This window comes from Hemicordylus capensis, chromosome 3 (assembly GCF_027244095.1).
Source record: "Hemicordylus capensis ecotype Gifberg chromosome 3, rHemCap1.1.pri, whole genome shotgun sequence".
NCBI lineage: Eukaryota > Metazoa > Chordata > Lepidosauria > Squamata > Cordylidae > Hemicordylus > Hemicordylus capensis.
In genome coordinates this window covers 230,377,990-230,397,003 of record NC_069659.1, presented here as the reverse complement: position 1 = coordinate 230,397,003, position 19,014 = coordinate 230,377,990, and the positions used below count along the sequence as shown (strand labels likewise).

The window sequence follows — 19,014 nt, the reverse complement described above, 5'->3', positions numbered from 1 at the left end:
AGTAGACATGCACAGGATTGCGTTGCCAACCGTGCAAATCGATCCAAAGCGCGTTTACTCGGAAGTAGGTCCAACTAGGCTCAATAGGTCCGCCAGAGGTTTTTTTTGCAAGCAGATGGGCTTAATCGATGCGGCAGAATGGGTCCCTGTCTCCTTTTTGCGAGCGGTGCTCTCCCTCGACCCCCGGGCCGGGAACCTGACTTGGGAGAAAGTCTCTTACTCTGTCTCTGTCTAAGTTAAGGGGGCCGGGCCGGGAAGGGCTGAGTCAGGGAGCGCTTCCCGCCTGCTTCAGTTCGCTACGCAAGGAGGTTAAGCGCTTGCGCACTGCGAGCGCCGAGCCGGCGCTTCTGGGCCTGCTCTCTGTGCGCTCCCCCGCGCCGCCGGCCACTTGGAGCTCCTGCACTCCTGTTCCGGCTGGGAGCCGTCGTGGTGGAAGAGCTAGCTCGGCTGCTTTCTCTTTCGGAGGAGCGGGGACGCCCCCGGGGACAGCCCCCCCCCCCACCGCAGTCGTCTTGGTGAGTGCCGCTCGCGGGGAGGCCCGGCTTGTCCTTTCTCGAGGGGAGAGACCGGGGGCGGCGGGGGAAGAGAGATGGGCTTTGGGGTGGGTCGGTGCCCGGTGCAGGAGATGGACTCGGTCGGGGGCCCGATGGAGGAGAGGCCGGGAGGAGGAGCTAAGGGCTGCCGGGGCCCATGGTGGGCAGGTAGGCTCCCCTGGGGCGGCTGCTTCTCGCTCTCCGCCTTGTGCCGCAGAGCCGCCGAGCGTGGCCAAAGCTTGCTGCTCACCCATGTGGCGGGGGAAGAGTTGCAGAGCGAAGCGCTGTTGGTCCGGGCCAAGACTTTGACAGCTGGATGTCTGCGCCTCCCCGGGCTAACGAGGCCTGGCCATGAGGCTGGTGGGAGATATGAGCAGGGAGGAGCCCCTCGCGCAGGGATGCTGGGTCTTTGGGGGAAAGACATTAGAAGCCTCCCTGGCTAGTACAGGCCTCTCATCAGAAATTATTGGGGGGGGGGGGTGCACCCAGGATGGTAATGGGCACGTATGTGTGTGAGAATCGGCGCAACAGAACAGCCAGAGCCTAAATACAGTTAGCTGAGTAGGCTTAAAGTTATTTAATACTTAACTGTCTTAAATATTAATCAAGTCAAGTTTAAAGTGAGTGCCTGCAGCGTGTAAGGTTATCCCAGCGCCCTTTTGCTCATTGGCCGAAACACTGGAAGGCAGGTTTACTGTTTGGTGAGCAGTTGGGTAAAATGCAGCCTTCAGTCACTTTCATAAACTTCTGCAAGTAAAAGGACTATATATATATATTTAAATGAAGGTTGAAAATCCTGAAATATCCTTGAGGGGGTATTTCCTCAGCTCCCACTTCTGTTTATGGCCTTACCCATCCAAGGCTAAAAGGCCTGCCCTTCTACACAATGCAACCCATCTATTTTCTTTAGTAGGACTTACTTTTAAGTAGGTGTGCCTAAGATTGCAGCTGTCCAGTCCTATATGTGTTTACTTTTCACACATCCCACTGGCCTCATTGAAAGGGGGAGCTACTATAAGCAGCTTGAAACCTGCCCATTGTACTATATCAAAAGATGTTTCTTCTCCACCCATCCCATGGTTTTCGGCCAAGGCCTAAAAGGGCTGTCATTTTGTAAACCATGAAGCCCAATAGCTAGATCAGAGTGCATGATTTGTAATTTATTGTTTGAGTTCTATACCACTTTTTGTTAAAATAATCCCAAAGTGGTAGTGAATCATGTATTGCTTAGTGACTTTGTAACCAGGACTGCCAAAGCAGTAATATATTATCTGATGGGGTAGACTGGTGTGTATGTTTTAAGCTCTTGTAGTGTTCTGGTAAGAGAGATTCTGTGTGCTCTGCTAGGGAATATAATGTTATAGCTATCTCCATTACTGTTTCATTTTTCTTTGTTAGCAAAAACATGAATTTTGCTAATTCATGTTCATGGCAAGGGCAAGGTCACATGTAGCTCCAGCTGATATAATAATAATAATAATAATAATAATAATAATAATAATAATAATAATAATAATATGCACTGTAGCTCTTTGATCCATGCATATGATTTATGATTTAATGTGTTATCTAGCTTCTATATAATTAATTCATGAAGAAGGGATGCGCAGGGATGTGGCAAGCTCCTCCCCCACTGCAGCCCCAACCAATGGTGGGCCCAGAGGGGGCGACACGTGCAAGGGCAGGAGGGAGGAGCACACGCCAGGAGCCAGTTGGGGCGGCACATGCCAGGAGGTGGTTAGGCGGTGGGTGAAAGGACGACGGGTGGCGGGAGGACGGCAGGCAGTGGCCGAAGCCCCACCACCCTGAGGAGGAGGATGGCAAAGCGGAGGGAGGCGGCGATGTCGCCCTGAGGAGGAGGTTGAGAGTACAGCAGGAGGAGGCCGGCAATGTGGCGCCGGTGGGATGGCCTGGCATGGGAGGAGATGGCTGGGACCAACTAGAGGTACGGATGCTCTGCGCCTGGGCCCACTAGTGTATTTTTATTTCATGTTTTAATGCTGTGTTGTGATCCGCCCAAAGAACAATTTGCTATGGGGCGGCTAACAAAGGTGGTTGTTTTGGTGGTTAGGCTAAAAACCACTGGTGGTTTTACCACAGTTCCAAAATATATCCTTTTTCTGATGTGGATTATAAAAAAACTATGTAGTGTGGTCCTTATTTATAAGAGAAAGGTAGGGTGCACTGACAGGTTATATAGGAGGAATAATTGTTGTAAACTGTCCAGAGACATAAGTTTTGGGCGGTATTAAAACATGTTAAATTAAATAAAAATAATGAGAATACTATGGACAGCCAGTTAAACAAACAAATGGATCATAGAACAAATCCAGAATTTTCACTCAAGTTACAAATGACCAGGCTCAAACTATCATGCTTTGGACACATTATGCGAAAACCCAGCTTCCTTAATGCTGGGGAAAGTTGAAGGAAAGAGAAGAAGAGGATGAACGGCAGCAAGGTGGATGGACTCGATTACGACAGCAGTGAATGCGCCACTGAGGATTTTAAAGGCCAAGTTGAAGACAGATCATCCTGGAGAGAATCTATCTATGTGGTCGCTAAGAGTCGACACCAACTTGATGGCACTTAATCAACCAACCAACCAATCAATCAATCAGTAAACAATAGGAGAGGGTTAATTGATAAGTGTGTGTAATCGGTGAGGCTGTGTTGGTTCAGAAATTTTTAACTGTGTGCTTAGTGGTGATGGGCTTAAAGAAAGTACATTCTGGAACAGAGGCACACCAAGCTAATTTTGGCGCCCGGACCACGCAGCCATGAGGCCCCCTGAAACCACCTTTGGGGGCATGCCCCGCCAAACCTCAGCTGTTTTGTTTTGTTGTCTCTCTGCCGCTGGGGGAGGGGGGGAGAGGGGAGGAGGACTGCTCCCCCCACCACAACCACCCCTCGGCTGTGGTAAGAATAAAATAAATTGGAGGTTTGGCAAGGCGAGTGTGGCGGAGCTGCCGGAGGCCCATGGCCCCGGTCATTTGGAGGTCCCTTTGGACCTTGGAGGGCTGGACCGGGTCCCCAATGTCTGGGGGCTAGTGGGCCTCTGCTCTGGAACTAGGAGCAATCATTCTAAAGGAAGATAAAGGCTATTTTTTAAGCCATTTGGGAGACTGGCTCTTTGCTGTTTTTGTCACATAATAGACTGATAATCCACTCTTTTGTGTGTAGGTTTACTCTCTCTATATCTATTTATCTTCTAGTCATAAAACTAACCAGAATGCTTTTTGTTGCATTAAAAGAGGGGTGGTTATGTATATATGTTCTCACAGGTGCAGTAAATAGCATTAAATGCCTGTTGCTTGAAGTGTTGGCTTTAAAACATATTGTTTCAGGATTTGAGTCTTCCTTGTGAATGACCTCTGCTATGGTTTTTGCCTTAAGGCAATACCTGATCACTGTGCCTGGAGCTGACAAAGGAATATGGATATTCCTTAATGGTTTAGAAAGATTAGCTTATGTCCCTGGAATGTGGAGTAATGGCTCTGACTGTACTTTGAATGAATGAAGCTATGAAGGGTGGTGTCAGACTCCCTTATTCCATCTGAGGAGAGGGGATGAAGGTGACATCATTCAAGGTGTGTCTCAGATTAGTGTGCAGAAAGAACAGAAAACCTAGATGTGAGAGACAGACTGATATTTGAAGAGCCTTGAATGTAGCCTGTTGACTTTATATGAGTGTTCTGCTATGCTATCTTGCAAGTCTCCAGTGTTCAGCTTGTATATTTGTAAAGAATCCAAATATTACAAAGACACAGTAAGCATTCTGTCATCTTACTTAGAGCCAGCGTGGTGTAGTGGTTAGAGTGCTGGACTAGGACCGGGGAGACCCGAGTTCAAATCCCCATTCAGCCATAAAAAAAACTAGCTGGGTGACCCTGGGCCAGTCACTTCTCTCTCAGCCTAACCTACTTCACAGGGTTGTTGTGAAAGAAAAACTCAAGTATGTAGTACACCGCTCTGGGCTCCTTGGAGGAAGAGCGGGACATAAATGTAATAATAATAATAATAATCTCTTCTTCAAAAAAAGCTAGAATCTGAGATGTGCTGCATCTTGGAACTTTTTGGGGCTATTCACTCCGCTAACCCGATTTTCTTCAGTCGTAAGAACCACCGGGCTCACAGCCGAGCCCGGTGGTTCTTGAGCGGCTAACCTGCTCCTGTAGTCCGCCCCTTAGCCCGGGTTTGCGGAGCGAGTGCTCCGCAAACCCGGATTATCTGCTCGTGAGTAGCTGTGGCGTGGCTCCGCGCCACGGCTACTTGCGAGTAGACCCCCGACCGGGAGGTGAAAAGCCACCTCCCGGCTTCGGGGGTCTCCCCAGTATGCCCTGCGCGCTTGTTCAGGGCATACTGGGGCTTCCGGGGGCCACATGGCCCCCCAGCCCCCGCCGGCTCTGTCTCGGAGTCAGAAACAGTTATGCAAAATGTGTAATGCAGTTGGGGTGTGTGCTTCTTGAAAGTTCTAGCTTTTACCGTAGATCTTTTTAGATATTTGGGGTATGTGACCCAAAATCCTCTGTCATTCACCTGAATGGAAACAGAACCTTATTCTAACCTTTTTCTTGTTTTTTTGTCTGCATCTTTTTAGTTATGATTGTCAGTATTAAACGTGTAACAAAATTAGATAATTAATTTATAGAGAGAGAGAGAGAGAACTGTCAGCAGTAGTACAAAAACAACTCAGAGAAATTAGATTGATATTGGCACTGTTCAGATGTCACCCAGAAGCAGAATTGAATCATGCTTTTGAGTGCTATCTCCTAGCACTGAGCATGTCATTGTCACATGTCAGGTGAGAAAACCTAAAAAGAAGACAGGGTCTGTCATGAAGTCTGATCTGGGTGATCTAGGAGTTTAAAACTAAATCATGATCTGAAGCTGGTACAGTTTCAGATCCTGGTTGATTTGGAAACTCTGGCTTGAATAAGCCAGGATTGCCCAGTTTGGATGCTATGACAGAACCTGAATTCTAAAGCCAGGATCAGAAATGGAACCTTTCTCGCATCCCATGCAAAGGAGAGGGGAGAGGATGTGTGCAATCTCTTCTCCTGAGACTAAGGGACTACTCAAAACCATGATTCAGTCCTGGCTTCTTGTGACATCTGAACTGGGCCACTGTCACTATGGCCTAGTTCAGATGAACACAGCCTTGGACACATGATAATATTGAGGCCACATCAAGAATGTGCTGGTACTGATATCACCGGCGGAAATGTTGGCGTGCTCTCAGGGGTGTTAATCACAATTCAGATTAACACCCTTCTCTCACAGTTGGGCATGGCACTGACATCTTGAGTGCAGGGCTGTGTTTATGTGAGCTGGGCTTATATTGTTCATTCACTTAATAAATAGACATTTTTTCTTGTGGTAGTGGATAGGGGTGTGCACGGACCGGTTCGCAGTGGAACTGGTCTGCTGCGAACCAGGCTGGTATGAGTCATTCAATTGTGAACCACTTGAAAACAGTCTGAGCCGCCTCCGCTATGTGATTTGATTGCACGGGCAGTTCAGGGAGCGGCAGTTCGGTCTGAATTCAGAATGAACCGTCACTGCTGGTCTGTGCACACCCCTAGTGGTGGACTCTGCTCTAGTGGTAGACTTTATCATTATTGCAATATCTCAGCAAGTATAAAGTTAAAACTTTTTTTCTTTATGATTGGACACCCCCCTTCCCCCAATATGGCTAAACCCTGCTTTATTGGGAAAATACCGCTAATAAAACTTACTGTATCAAAGATCTTTAATTCATAAGATGTAATGTACCTTTTGGTATTGAATTTTTAATAAGTTTTCTTTCAGATACTGGGAAGATTGTGAGGGACAAGAGTCCATATCTATAACCATATAGTTTTGAATGTGTTTATGCAGGTCTTTATGCCATTTTAACTGGAATTTCTCATGATCGAGAACCCACATGTACATTTACAACAATACTGTAAAATGCCTTCCTCTGACATTCTCTCAATTTACTTATGCATGCTTTGTGCATGTGGCTAGGTATGTTGAGAACTACATCATGAATTACTCTCTGCTGTTTGCCTTTTCTGTGTAAACATGTTAAGATGGGGGAAGGCTATGCACCCATTCCAATTTAATGCAGATAGACTGAGGCATTCCTTTTTTTCTTTTTTTCTTTTTTTGGTAGAACAATAATACACTACCTCCTGCCCCCAGCACATTTCAAGATAAATTAAAATGTACTATGCCTTTTCAGCTAGTAGCACATGTAACTTTTCTATTAGAACCGCACCTAAAACAGTAATTTTAATTTTAGGATTACTTGCTTTGGGTTGGAGAAACTTGGATCTCTTCTAATCTTACCTATTTATGTCTTGCAGTACAGGTTGGAACTTAATCTCCAGTCAGTGGCATGGATGTATGAAGGCAACTCTGTAATAAATATGTTCCAGCTTAAAGTGACACCATCTTGAATGTCCCTAAATGCGGTAGGATTTATTTATTTAGGAGGCTGGGCCTTCTTGGTGGTGGCACTGCAACTAGGGAATTCTTTTCCCAGTTTTAGATGGGATTTGAAAACTCTTATTTTCCATAAGGGGTTTATGTTTGGTTTTTTATCGATGAATCAATGAATTATTGTTTTTCAGATCAAGAATCATCCCTCAACATTTTTAATACTTTAACAGTAGTCATGAAAGTGTCAATATAGTCACTAAATGTGTTGCTTGACTTTATTGACCGGAGAGGTTAAATAGTAAGAGATTGTATTAAGCTGGTCCTCTAACAGTGTAACGTGCAAATGAGCTTTGCTCATTAGCACAGATGCTGTTACGTGTTGCACTTCAAACTAATATGCATGATTTTGTTAGGTGGCCAGTGAACAGAGATTTCTGTCCGATGTCCTACTGATTTTCATTCAGCTAAGGCTAGGGGTGTACACAAAACTACCTGGCTTGGTTCAAGTCTGGACCCGAACTGGACCGGGCCAATTTGGTTTTGCCCCCCATCGTGACCCCCCCACTTTGTTTGTTTTGTTTGGTGGGGGTGTTTCTTTTTTTCTTTTAACTTACCTCTGGAGGGCTTCTCCAAGGTGGTGGTGGGTCTACAGAGGTTTCCCATCTCCCCCCCCCCCCGCCGCCGGCCTTCCTTTTTGTAAAAATCGCCCGGTTTGGGCATCTTTGGCCCTTTCTGGGCCTATTCCTTGGTGCGGTGGCCATTTTGGAGACCATTGTGCCTCATGACTGGAGGGGGTAAGTTAAAAGGTAATACTTTTTTTTTTAAAGGCTCGAAGAACCCCCGAAGAGGGGCAGGGGTTCTGGTCTGGGCTTGAGCCGAACTGGGGATGGTTTGGCTTGACCCCAAACCTTGGAAACGATTCGTATTCAAACCTGTTTGTATAACCTTAGCTAAGGTCTGCCTCAATTTGTGTAGGAAACTGTATAGTAGTTTGCCACATGATGAGCGCAAATACAGCAATTTTGCTAGGTGTAGTGATGGCTTCCTGGAATATGTACAAAAGGGAAAAGGGGAGATCACATATAATGAATTACACATGTGAAATGGCCATCGGTACAGAGGAAGCTGTCTTCTACTGAGTCAGATCTTTGGTCCATCTCTAGTTCGTTATTGTTTACACTGCCTAGCATTCACATTCCAGGGTTTCAAACAGGGGTCTTTCCCAGCCCAATGTGGAGATGCCAGGGATTGAACCTGGGATGTTTCTCATTTAAAGGATGTGCTCTACTACTAAACTATGGTCCCACCCACATAGAGATCACAGCCTTGTTGGGACTAGTTAATGCTTAAAGCCAGTGTAATGCCATCCAAAATTGTCTTTGCTAGATAGAAGATCAGTTCTGATCTTGTGACTCCAGGATATCAGGACATATTTGCAAATGGGATATAAGGGAGTTCAGAAGATATATTTTACTAGTTACAATTGTGGGGTAAGCTAGCAAGCATTTGACTTTCACAGAACTTTTAAAAAAACTAAAACTTGCTAACTTACCATCATGATTCACCGAATAGTACAGTTGTGCATCCTTTCTGCTTCTGTGAATAATATTCCAAGTATACTTAGCTAATCAGAAATGTTGACAGTTCTAATATTTTGAGGTCCAAAATACCAACAGAAGAATTTTTTTTAAATTAGAAGACAAATAATATTTAGAGAGCATACAATAATAGTGAAACCAACTTCAAATCATGTGTTCGTATCATGGTTTGTCAACCATGGATCTGGCACAGGTTCAGATATAGGGTGGGTTCAGATGTCACATGGAATCATGGTTAAATGTTGGTTTTGTGCTACATCTCCTAGCTTTGGGAATGTGTGCTCTCCTGCCTGTAGTATTCAGTAAGTCTGAAGTATTCTTCAACAAAGTTTAGGAACAAACTGAGATTGATCATTATATCTGAACCTGAAAGATCTTGGTTTATCCTAACCAATTTAGTTGCAATAATCTAGGTTTTGTAGTGGGTTTCACATCTGTTTATTTCAGTTTACTAGGTTAGAATAAACCAATATTGGTTGATTTGAACATCTTGACCTCTTAGAAAGGTCTGAAATCCTTACATTTTCTTTGGACCAATCAAAATAATTGACAGCTGAAAGTTGTGCATCCTGTTGTAGATACTAAGTCTCCTGTATTCTGATACTGAATTTTTTCTTTCCTATAATAGTGATACATGAAGAGTATCTTTCAACACTGAAGCTGGCAATCATTGAGAGGGCTAGCAACATGTTGTGTTGGGGAAATGCCTCTTTTGGACAGCTTGGATTAGGAGGCATTGATGAAGAGGTGGTGCTAGAACCCAGAAGATGTGACTTCTTCCTAAACAAAAAGGTTCAAGATGTAGGCTGTGGACTAAGACATACTGTATTTGTTTTGGATGATGGGACTGTTTATACATGTGGATGTAATGATTTAGGACAATTAGGACATGAAAAGTCCAGGAAAAGACCAGGTAAGTTAAAAGCAGTGCTTGGCAATTACTGTTTGACTTTAGGTTCTGTTTATGGATACCAATTCTGCATTCTTCAATTCTGATACGTAATTTTATGCATCGGAATAATCCAGAATATGCATATTTGTGATAGAGCTTCCTCAAGTTTCACTTTCAAAAATAATTAAGCTTGGGATTTAAAGGTTTAAAAAATAACATATCTTGAGAAACCTATGTAGGATCTACCTTGTCTAATACATTCATACTTTTAGAGAAGTCTTGTGTTGTAGCACTGAGTCCTGCAAAAAGTATAAAATTATTTAACAAAATGAGAATAGTGCAGTAGTTGTTGCATAGGTTACTAAAGTGTTTCCAAAATTAGTACGCCTTCAAGAAGATAAACAGCTTGGTTTCCCTTCTGACCTTTATTACTGTGGTTGGTGAGGAAACACTTTTGATCAAGTATTTAACTTGACCTATTTGTCAATATCTTGACAAATAGATCAAGATATTTTAATTGTATTAGTAAGTGTAAGTGCAAATGCCTGTTAAGTATTCTAGTCTTTTGCACTTTTTGGTCAGAACCCTTCTGCCAAGTGGGCAAAGAGGCACCTTTTAAAGTTGTGGTTCCCTTATATTTATCAGGGGGATAACAACTGTCCCTATTCAACCCTGTATAATGTCACTCTCAGTGGTCCCTTGTGCTGCTTTTTAGTTTGTGAATCTCTTTGGTATAGGGAACCATTTTCTCATTCCTTTTGCTTTGTGATTTTGTTGTTGTTGAAAAGTAGTCTTTAAATATTCTTAATAAAGATATTGCAGTTTGGGAATGTTTAGAGCATGAGGTTTTCCCCCTAGATTATTCTTGCTTCCTGAGAAACATCATCCATATGGGTGCAGGATAAAAGAGTAGAGTTATAATCTTTGTCATTGAAGAGTCTATGTTAATTGAGCTTGTTTTTCAAGTGCTTTGTGATTTTCTATTTGTACTATTAACAGCAGCCTAATTTTTGATCTGAATATAAATTTTGGGTGCTTTCTTTTTTCCATTTATGCTAAGAACACTAGTTGTGTTGAAGTTATGAAGTTAGAAATTTAGATTAAAAAAAGGTTTCTCCCTCCTTCCCCAGAAAATTTGTTCTTGCTAGTACTTCAGTTTTCAACCCTGTCTATATGTCACTCATCTTGGGGTGCACATGGGGTGATTAATCTGTGATTAGGGTTTTCTGTGACTTATAAACAATTATAGCATTTGCAGAAGCCCCCAAATCAGATTTGGACTGCAATGCTGAGGGGAGGAGTTAATGCTTCTCCTCATGTTGTTTTTCTGATTAAAATTACCTGCACATCCTAGTGGCTGCAGACAGGAAACTTACAGATGGTATCAATGTGGCCGTTAATTTGTGCTGTTGATTCGGTGTTGACTCCTGGTGACCAGAGAGTCATTTGATTTTCTTGGTAGAATACAGGAGTGGTTTACCATTGCCTTTCTCCTGCACAATATGAGATGATGCCTTTGCTGTCGTCACTGAAGTGAGCATTCGCCTCCAGCACCTTCCTATATTGCTGCTGTCTGATATAGGTGACTACAAATACATAATTACTAGGCACAGTCTGGGAAGCACGCCGGCAGGGTTTTAAACTTGCTCTCTCGGCAAGCTGTTTCCCCTCTGCACCACCACAGCTAATGGCCGTTAATTAGGGGGAGGGAAAAACCCATTGGGCAATATGATTCCCTAGTTGGTGGCTTTTGGGTTGTACCATCACTGGCACAACCAGTAATTAATGAAGGAAATCTGATGTGTTTGTAAGCAGTGTTCCCTCTAACTGGAATTCTTAGATGTTGACTACAACTCCCATAGTCCCCAGCCAAAGGCCATTGCAGCTGGGGTTGCTGGAAGTTATAGTGAACAACATCTGGGAATCCCTGTTAGAGGGAACACTGGTTTGTAGGCACACTTGCTTGTTTCAGTTGTGCATACTGTTTTGGAAATGTTTGGGCAAGAGCAATGCAAGATGATGCCATTTTCCTCCTGATTGCAGAGCATGTTGGTGCCCTGGATGCTCAAAACATTGTAGCTGTTTCATGTGGAGAAGCCCACACATTAGCATTAAATGACAAGGGTCAAGTCTATGCTTGGGGTTTTGCTGTAGATGGACAGCTTGGCTTGCCAGGAACTGAGGAATATACCAGAGTACCCAGGTAAAACAAAGTCATAATGTAAGATTTCTGTTTGTGCATCTCTTAGAAAAATGCTTTCTTTTCCTTTTCTAAAAAGATTGTATTGCTTCTGTGCACATTTGGAGTTTTCAAAAAACTAGTCTACACCTGTATATATACATCCTTGAGAACTGCAGTAGTGCTGTTGAACTGTGAGCTGGCAAGTCCCTGATTCAAGTCTTGCATTAATTGTGAATTCTCTAGATGGCCTTGGGCAAACTGCTCTCCAGGCTTTAGCCTCTAATCTGCAATATGGGAATAATAGCAGTGTACCATATAGGGTTGATTTAAGGGCTACTTAGTTAATATATGTGAAGTGCTTTGGGCACTCTAGGGAACTATATAAATGCTAAATATTACTCATTAGTGTCTTATCAGAAGAGACCTATTTCGAAGAACTTGTTTGTATCCTGAGAATTAAAAGGTTTTACTCTCCTTAGCCTAAACAGCATTTCTGCATTGCTAGTTGTCCTAATCTTGGGGCAGCTTCAAAAGCAGTTCGCAGTTTGGTATGGAGCTGGAGTGGAAGGCCAGAAGAAAGCCCTACTAGATGTGCACAAGGCTTCAGTGGATCCAAAAAGGATCTCTAGATCATTGCCAATGTGCTTCATTGTATTAATTGCTTGTAGCCTAATTTGAGGTAGAAATGTTTCTTCTGAGGCGTGCATGGACCGCAGCTTGAGCATCAGTTTGGACAAGGTCCATACTGGTTCAGCACCATAGAGAGGGGAGCGGGAGCTTTAAGAATGAGGAGAGCAGGTCCTTACCTGCTCTCCACCGCCCCATGCAGCTTCCTGCTGGGGCGGCACTTGGCTGAAGTATGCACAGACAATCATGTGCATGCTAGTGCCACGCGGGGATGTTTTGGCCATGTGCTGCCCCTTCAGGAAGCTGCATGGGGCGGTGAAGAGCAGGTAAGGACCTGCTCTCTTCTTTCTTAAAGCTCCATTTCAAGAAAAAAATATTTGAGCCCTATAATGTTTTGTGCAAAGACTGCTCATCTAATCATTTCTTATTGCTCCTACAGAAACATTAAAAGCTTATCAGATATCCAAATAGCGCAGGTTGCCTGTGGCTACTATCATTCACTTGCACTCTCCAAAGGTAACTGCTCTCTAGGCTGACTACACAGAAATTTTAAAATGTGTCAGTGTCAGTAAAAACCCTATTAAAACATTCCATGTAGTTAAACGTAATGGGCAGCATCCAGACTAAGCTAGTCATGACTAATTCCCACAGAAAGTGATGGAACCTCTTGATCATGACTAACTTGTCTTACTGATTTCAGTGGTGCTTAGTCTGGATGTTGTACAGTTTCTTGGATCGTAGTCTTGTGTACAGAAAATACTTTATAAAGAGGTAAATAAAAGTTCAGCCTTTGTTTATGCTAAGGAAATAAAAACAGTATTAAGTACATTGATCCTTGGTTTGCATGGTTTCTCTTTTTTCTTTGTTGTGCTGTATATTCTCCAAACTGCTCATTCGTTCCTTTATTCCTGTGTTTTTGTTGTGCAGTTGCCCACTCTTTTGCTGATTCTACCATATCACTTCTGTTCTGGTCTCTTTGCCAGTGTCTGCTCAAGCAATACGGATGTATATATTTGCTCTTTATTATAAAATGGAACTGTGAAAGAGGTTGTATAATAAATATAGTATGTTAAGAGATGGGCTTTGTGTGGAACTCAATTTTTATGTGTGGTTGGAGGCAAGGTAACCCATGAGCTACAGTAAGACTGCAAGTTGTTTCCTACCCTGCTACATCTTAAAGCTACAAAACTTTTAGTTGTGTGTGTGTGTGTGTGTGTGTGTGTGTGTGTGTGTGTGTGTGTGACACATATGTTTGTTTTTGCCAAATCATTTTTGAATTCTGTGGTGTAATATAATCCAGTGATTTGATTACTGGGATGATATACAGTCTTACAATTCCTCATTATAAATGTGTGCTTTTTGCTTTTCTTTAACAGGAAGTGAAGTTTTTTCTTGGGGACAGAACAAACATGGTCAGCTAGGTTTAGGTTATGAATTTAAAAAGCAAACTTCCCCACAACTGATAAAATCTTTACTAGGAATACCTTTTGCACAGATTGCAGCAGGTGGTGCACATAGCTTTGTACTTACACTTTCTGGAGCTGTATTTGGGTGGGGACGCAATAAATTTGGTCAACTTGGTCTTAATGATGAAAATGGTAAGTACTTAAAAATTAATTATGAACTACTATCCTTTTCTTTTAATTTATTACTAAATCATGCATTGTCCATAGTTTGGGTTTTGTTTGTTGCAAATAACAAATAAAGACTAATGTTTCTTTGTTCACTGATGCTCAGAGCATTTACATGGATAGATGGGAGACCCACTGAATGACAGAAAGTGTTTGAAAGAAATTGTGGCACTCACTACAGTGCAGTAATTTAAAGACTGAGCTCTTGCCCATGGCTTTGAAATACTGCATGAATTCATTGAGAAAAGATAGTGTACAGGTGGCCCTCATTATCCACAGTTCCAGCAGCCGTGGTTTCGTGTATCTGTGATGAGATCCTAGAGACCTGGCTTCCATATCAGTGAATGGAAAAATAGGCAATTTTCACCTATCCATAGTTTTAGGGCCACTGGAAATGACTTCTGGAGTCATTTCCAATCTGGAGGCAGCAAGGAGCCATTCTGTGGCACTTAAAAAGCAACAACCACCCTGTGATTTTTTGCTAAAATTGGAGGAATTGTGGGTTTGGGGGGGCATTGCTAGACACCTGGAGAGCAAGGTAGGTACTTTATTTATCTTATTTATGCTTCTCCCCACCCCCAATTTTTAGTCTTTTTGTGTATATGTAGGAACCTGACCTAGATTCCCATAGGGATAAAGTTTTGTTATTTGTGGTTTCCATATTCAGGCCTATAGGCAAGAATGGATCCCCCACGAATAACGAGGGCTACCTGTACTTTCAAAATAGTGAATGAATTATATAGCTTCTTAGTGTATTACTAGTTGGACTGCACTGCTTCTCTGTGCATTATGTTAGCAATAGCAATAGCACTTACATTTATATACCGCTCTATAGCCGGAGCTCTCTAAGCGGTTTACAATGATTTAGCATATTGCCCCCAACATTCTGGGTACTCATTTTACCGACCTCGGAAGGATGGAAGGCTGAGTCAACCTTTTTGTTCTGGGGGATTCTAACCTGCACAGTTTCTTAAGGACTAGATCTGTTGGTGACTTTTAAAAAATGATTTCTCGTGCAATTTGCTACAAAACTTAAGATACATTTACTGAATTATAATTTTCAGATAGATATGTTCCTAATCTTCTAAAGTCACTAAGGTCCCAGAAAATTGTTTACATCTCCTGTGGAGAAGATCATACAGCAGCTCTAACAAAGGTACAGTCCTAGAAATAATTCATTTCACATGCTAGTTAGCTTAGTACCTTCTGTGTACAGATAGCCTTTGGCCTTTTGGCTTCTATTTTGGACTTTGGATTGGGATGGATGATGATAAGTGTGGTGGCTCATGATAGCTTTTCATTGCCTGCTTCTATAGTGGAAGGGTTGAGCAGTTCGTTGTATGAAGGCTGCTGTCCAAAAAATCTCAAGTTGTCTCCTATAGCACTACCTGAAAATCGACTACCTCTCTCAGCCTGACTACCTTTACAGAAAAGGGAGAGGAAGGAAAGAATTGCAGTCATTTCCCCTCCAGCTAATCTACTTTATCTAGTCTCACACCAAGTGCAGAGGCTGTGAACTCTCCCTCCTCTTGCTCCATTTCAGTTTACATCTAAGAAACTATTCACATTTACATCTAGCCTCTTGCTTTCTCTTTTTGACTGTAAATATGTAATCTGATGCATGGGAGCAGTGAATTAGCAATTTCTTTGAACTTCTCAAATTGTGTTACATTGGCCTGCTTTAAAAGTTCACATGAGAGGAAAAAACCAAAAGTGCCCCAAATGCAATGTTGTTGTTCTTGTTGTATACCCCCCAGAGCCTTGTTGTACACCCCCCAAAGCCTTTGGTTTATAAATGTTTTTTAAAAATATGTACAAAATGGTCCTAAATTTTTAAGGAGGAAAGCAGAACAGGAAGCTTGCATTGCTTCAGAGCTTTATAAGCCTATGTTAGAAAGATTCCTTCCTCTTGCCTCTGTCACCTCTTCCTGCTTGCCTGGCAGGAGCATGCTGAGGTGGGGAGCGAGTGGGCCGATCCTGCCACCACCATGACAAAAATGCTCTTGCTGTCGTTGCCAGACAAGCTTCCCTGCGGATCCCTCCTTGTACTTGGCCCCATCCTGCCTGGCAGGAGCTTGCTCAACTGGGGATTGAGCAAGCCAATCCGCTGTTGCTGGCAGAATGGACGAAAGGCCGATCAGCAGCATGCACATCCTTCATTGGTAGCCAGTTTGTGGTGGGTGCAAGGAGGAAGCTGCCAACCAGCCTTTTCTTCCTGGCCTGCTCACACCCTGGCCAAGCAAGCTCCTACCAGGCAGGCAGAATGGGGCTGGGTGCAAGGAGGGAGCCACAGGGGAGCTCTTCCAGATGATGGCTGCAGGAGCACTTTAGCCATGGCAGTGGGATCGGCCCACTTGCTCCTTGGCTCAGCAAACTACTGCCAGTTGGGTAGGATGGGGATCTGCAGGACAGTTCTTTTCGGGCAATGGTGGCAAGAAAGGCGGTGAGTCGGCCAGAAAGTTCTTGTGAGCTAGCCAGCAGGCCATATGTTGTGCAGCATATGGTATAGAATATACTGAGCCAGATGGACCAATGGGATGACTTAGTATAGGATAGTGTATATCACGCCTGCTCAACTTAGCCCCCCCCAGCTGTTTATGAACTACAACTCCCATGATCCCAGCCACAGTGGCCAGTAGCCAGGGATTATGGGAATTGTAGGCCAACATCTGCAGGAGGGCCAAAGTTGAGCAGCCCTGGTGTATATTAATATGTTATGTTCATTCACCTTAAGGCAATTATTTTTAATACATATAAGATATGTATTTAGGGCTTTTCTCCCTTAGTTGTAATTGACATTTTGTGTACATATACAGATTGATATCATCTACACATTGCATTCTAAATTGAATTTTTTTTAGGAAGGAGGGGTGTTTACGTTTGGAGCTGGAGGCTATGGGCAATTAGGTCATAACTCTACAGGCCATGAGATAAACCCAAGAAAAGTTTTTGAACTTATGGGGAGCATAGTCACGCAAATTGCTTGCGGAAGGTAAGGTTTAACTTAGAATGGAGCTATGTAATGAACTTTTTTCCGTGATTTGAGTGTTTAGAAACCTGAAAAGTAGAAGATCTAAATTTACCTTGTAGCTATTATGGAATAGTTTTTGGAAACTATTGACACAATTATTGCTCCAATCCAGTGCACTCAATCTGTGCAGGAAGCTGGCAGCTTCCTTGTGCAAATGTCTTGCTAAGCTGGGAACTGTATATGTAAGCGTGGTATGTGCTTTGTTTGTGAAACTGGGACCTTTTATCCAAGCCTTGAGGCTGAATGTGGTAAACTGTTTGCTGTACTGGATCTATGCATTTGTTGGATTGAAGATGGATTAAATCCACTCCACAGCAGGTGATTGGTGTCAGAGCTGATGGGCACATTTAATTGTGTCATTGCTGAGGGCCACATTTGGGTCTCTCGATCCAGGCCTAAAAAATGAAAATCTGCTATAATGTATTCCAGTCATTGAAGCATGGCTATTACACGGATAGTTGGCTATGTTGGACAATAAATCTCATAGTCCCAAATGTGTGCTATTCCTTTCAAGTGGAATAGCATCGTCTCAACTCCAGGTACTAGTTTTTCCTGGAGCTATTTTTACTTATTTAGAAAGTAAGTAGAAAGTGCTTACTTATAGGAGATGAAGAAAGGTAGGAATATGGAATCTCTGCTCAAGGATAAAGACAAAACAAATACAAATTCTCAAGTTTTTCTGTAGTGGCTTAAAGAAATTACCCATTAGATATTGTCAATTTCAAAACCCTTTTTGAAACATTTTAAAATATTTGTATAATTAAAAATTTTAATTGCTTTCTGAACCTTTTCCCTCTGTTTCTCTGGTTGTGATTACTGGTTCAAAATAAGGTTGCTAGCTGTTGGAACTGTTTTCCGTTGTTAGGAAAATTAGAGAGGAGAACTTGACTAGAAGTTTTAAAGTCCTTAAGTTAAGTAAACCACCCAGAGATGTGAGTTTGGGGCTGTATACAAATATGCTAAATAAAATACACGAGTCATCTATATATGGTGCCTATAGAAAGTCTACACTCCTTTGAACATTTGTCATATTTTGTTGTCAATGTATCCACTTTGTTGTGTCAGTGTGTTAGACGTGCATACATCTAAATAAAGTGTTATTCCACTGATCTACACTGCATACTCCACACTTTTCAGATGAAATAAAATGTGTATATTGTGGGGGAAAGCATGCATCCAAAATATAGAGCTGAAATGTAACAATTGGATGTGTCCACTCACTGAGTCAATACTTGGTGGGAGCACCTTTGGCAGCAGTTACAGCTGTGAGTGTTGGGATAGGTCTCCACCAACTTTGCACACCTAGATTTGTCAGTATTAGACCATTCTTCCTTACAAAACTGCTCAAGCTCTGTCACGTTTCTTGGGGAGCGATGGACAGCAATCTTCAAGTCATACCACAGATTTTTTGATTAGATCACGTCGAAGCTCTGACTCAGCCACTCAAGGACATTGACCTTTTTGTTCCTTAGCCACTGTCATGTAGCTTTGGCTATGTGCTTAGGGTCATTGTCATGCTGAAAGGTGTACTTCTTTCCCAGTTTCAGCTTTCTTGCAGAGCACAGCAGGTTTTCCTCATGGTCTCTTCTGTGCTTTTCTCCATTCATTGTTCCTTCTATCCTGACAAGTGCCCCAGTCCCTGCCGATGAGAAACATCCCCATAACATGATGCTACCACAGCAAGCTTTGTAGCAGGGATGATATTCTTTGGGTGATGTGCTGTGTTGGGTTTGCGCCAAACGTAACACTTTGCATTCAGGACAAACAGTTCTATTTCAGTTTCGTCAGACCACAACACTTTCCCCACGTGGCTACAGTATCTCCTGAATGTTCCTTTGCATATTTCAGATGGGATTCAAGGTGGGATTTCTCGGCTGGTGTAGGAGGTCACCCAAGCTTGGGATTACATCCCCCCCCCCACATGCTCCAAAAGGCAGGAAGTAGTCATACTTGAAGATCCTTAACCCAGTGCACGTGGGCGGATCTCCTCAGTTCTACTTCCTGCCTTTGCTCCAGAAGGCTCGCATTACAGCTCGCTGGCTTTGGCCTTGTTAACTAGGCCTCTTCTTTTCTTCTGCTTATATTCCTATTGTT

The 19,014-nt window shown here is 42.9% G+C and overlaps 1 protein-coding gene across 8 annotated transcripts in view; it reads left to right on the top strand.

The window, feature by feature from the left end:
- The first annotated feature begins 291 nt into the window (after positions 1–291).
- HERC4 (HECT and RLD domain containing E3 ubiquitin protein ligase 4) overlaps positions 292–19,014 on the top strand; it is a 69,290-nt gene continuing 50,567 nt past the window's right edge. For 2 of the 8 annotated variants that reach the window (XM_053307470.1, XM_053307466.1), the window contains exons 1-8: positions 303–515; positions 6,884–6,991; positions 9,186–9,470; positions 11,493–11,652; positions 12,698–12,774; positions 13,635–13,856; positions 14,954–15,045; positions 16,751–16,881. In XM_053307470.1, coding sequence (XP_053163445.1) covers positions 9,245–9,470; positions 11,493–11,652; positions 12,698–12,774; positions 13,635–13,856; positions 14,954–15,045; positions 16,751–16,881 — 908 coding nt within the window. In that variant the 5' untranslated portion in view covers positions 303–515; positions 6,884–6,991; positions 9,186–9,244. Of the gene's footprint in view, positions 516–600; positions 702–6,883; positions 6,992–9,185; positions 9,471–11,492; positions 11,653–12,697; positions 12,775–13,634; positions 13,857–14,953; positions 15,046–16,750; positions 16,882–19,014 lie in introns of those variants that run through there. The other 6 variants (XR_008319107.1, XM_053307471.1, XM_053307467.1 and 3 more) reach the window with 6 other exon arrangements.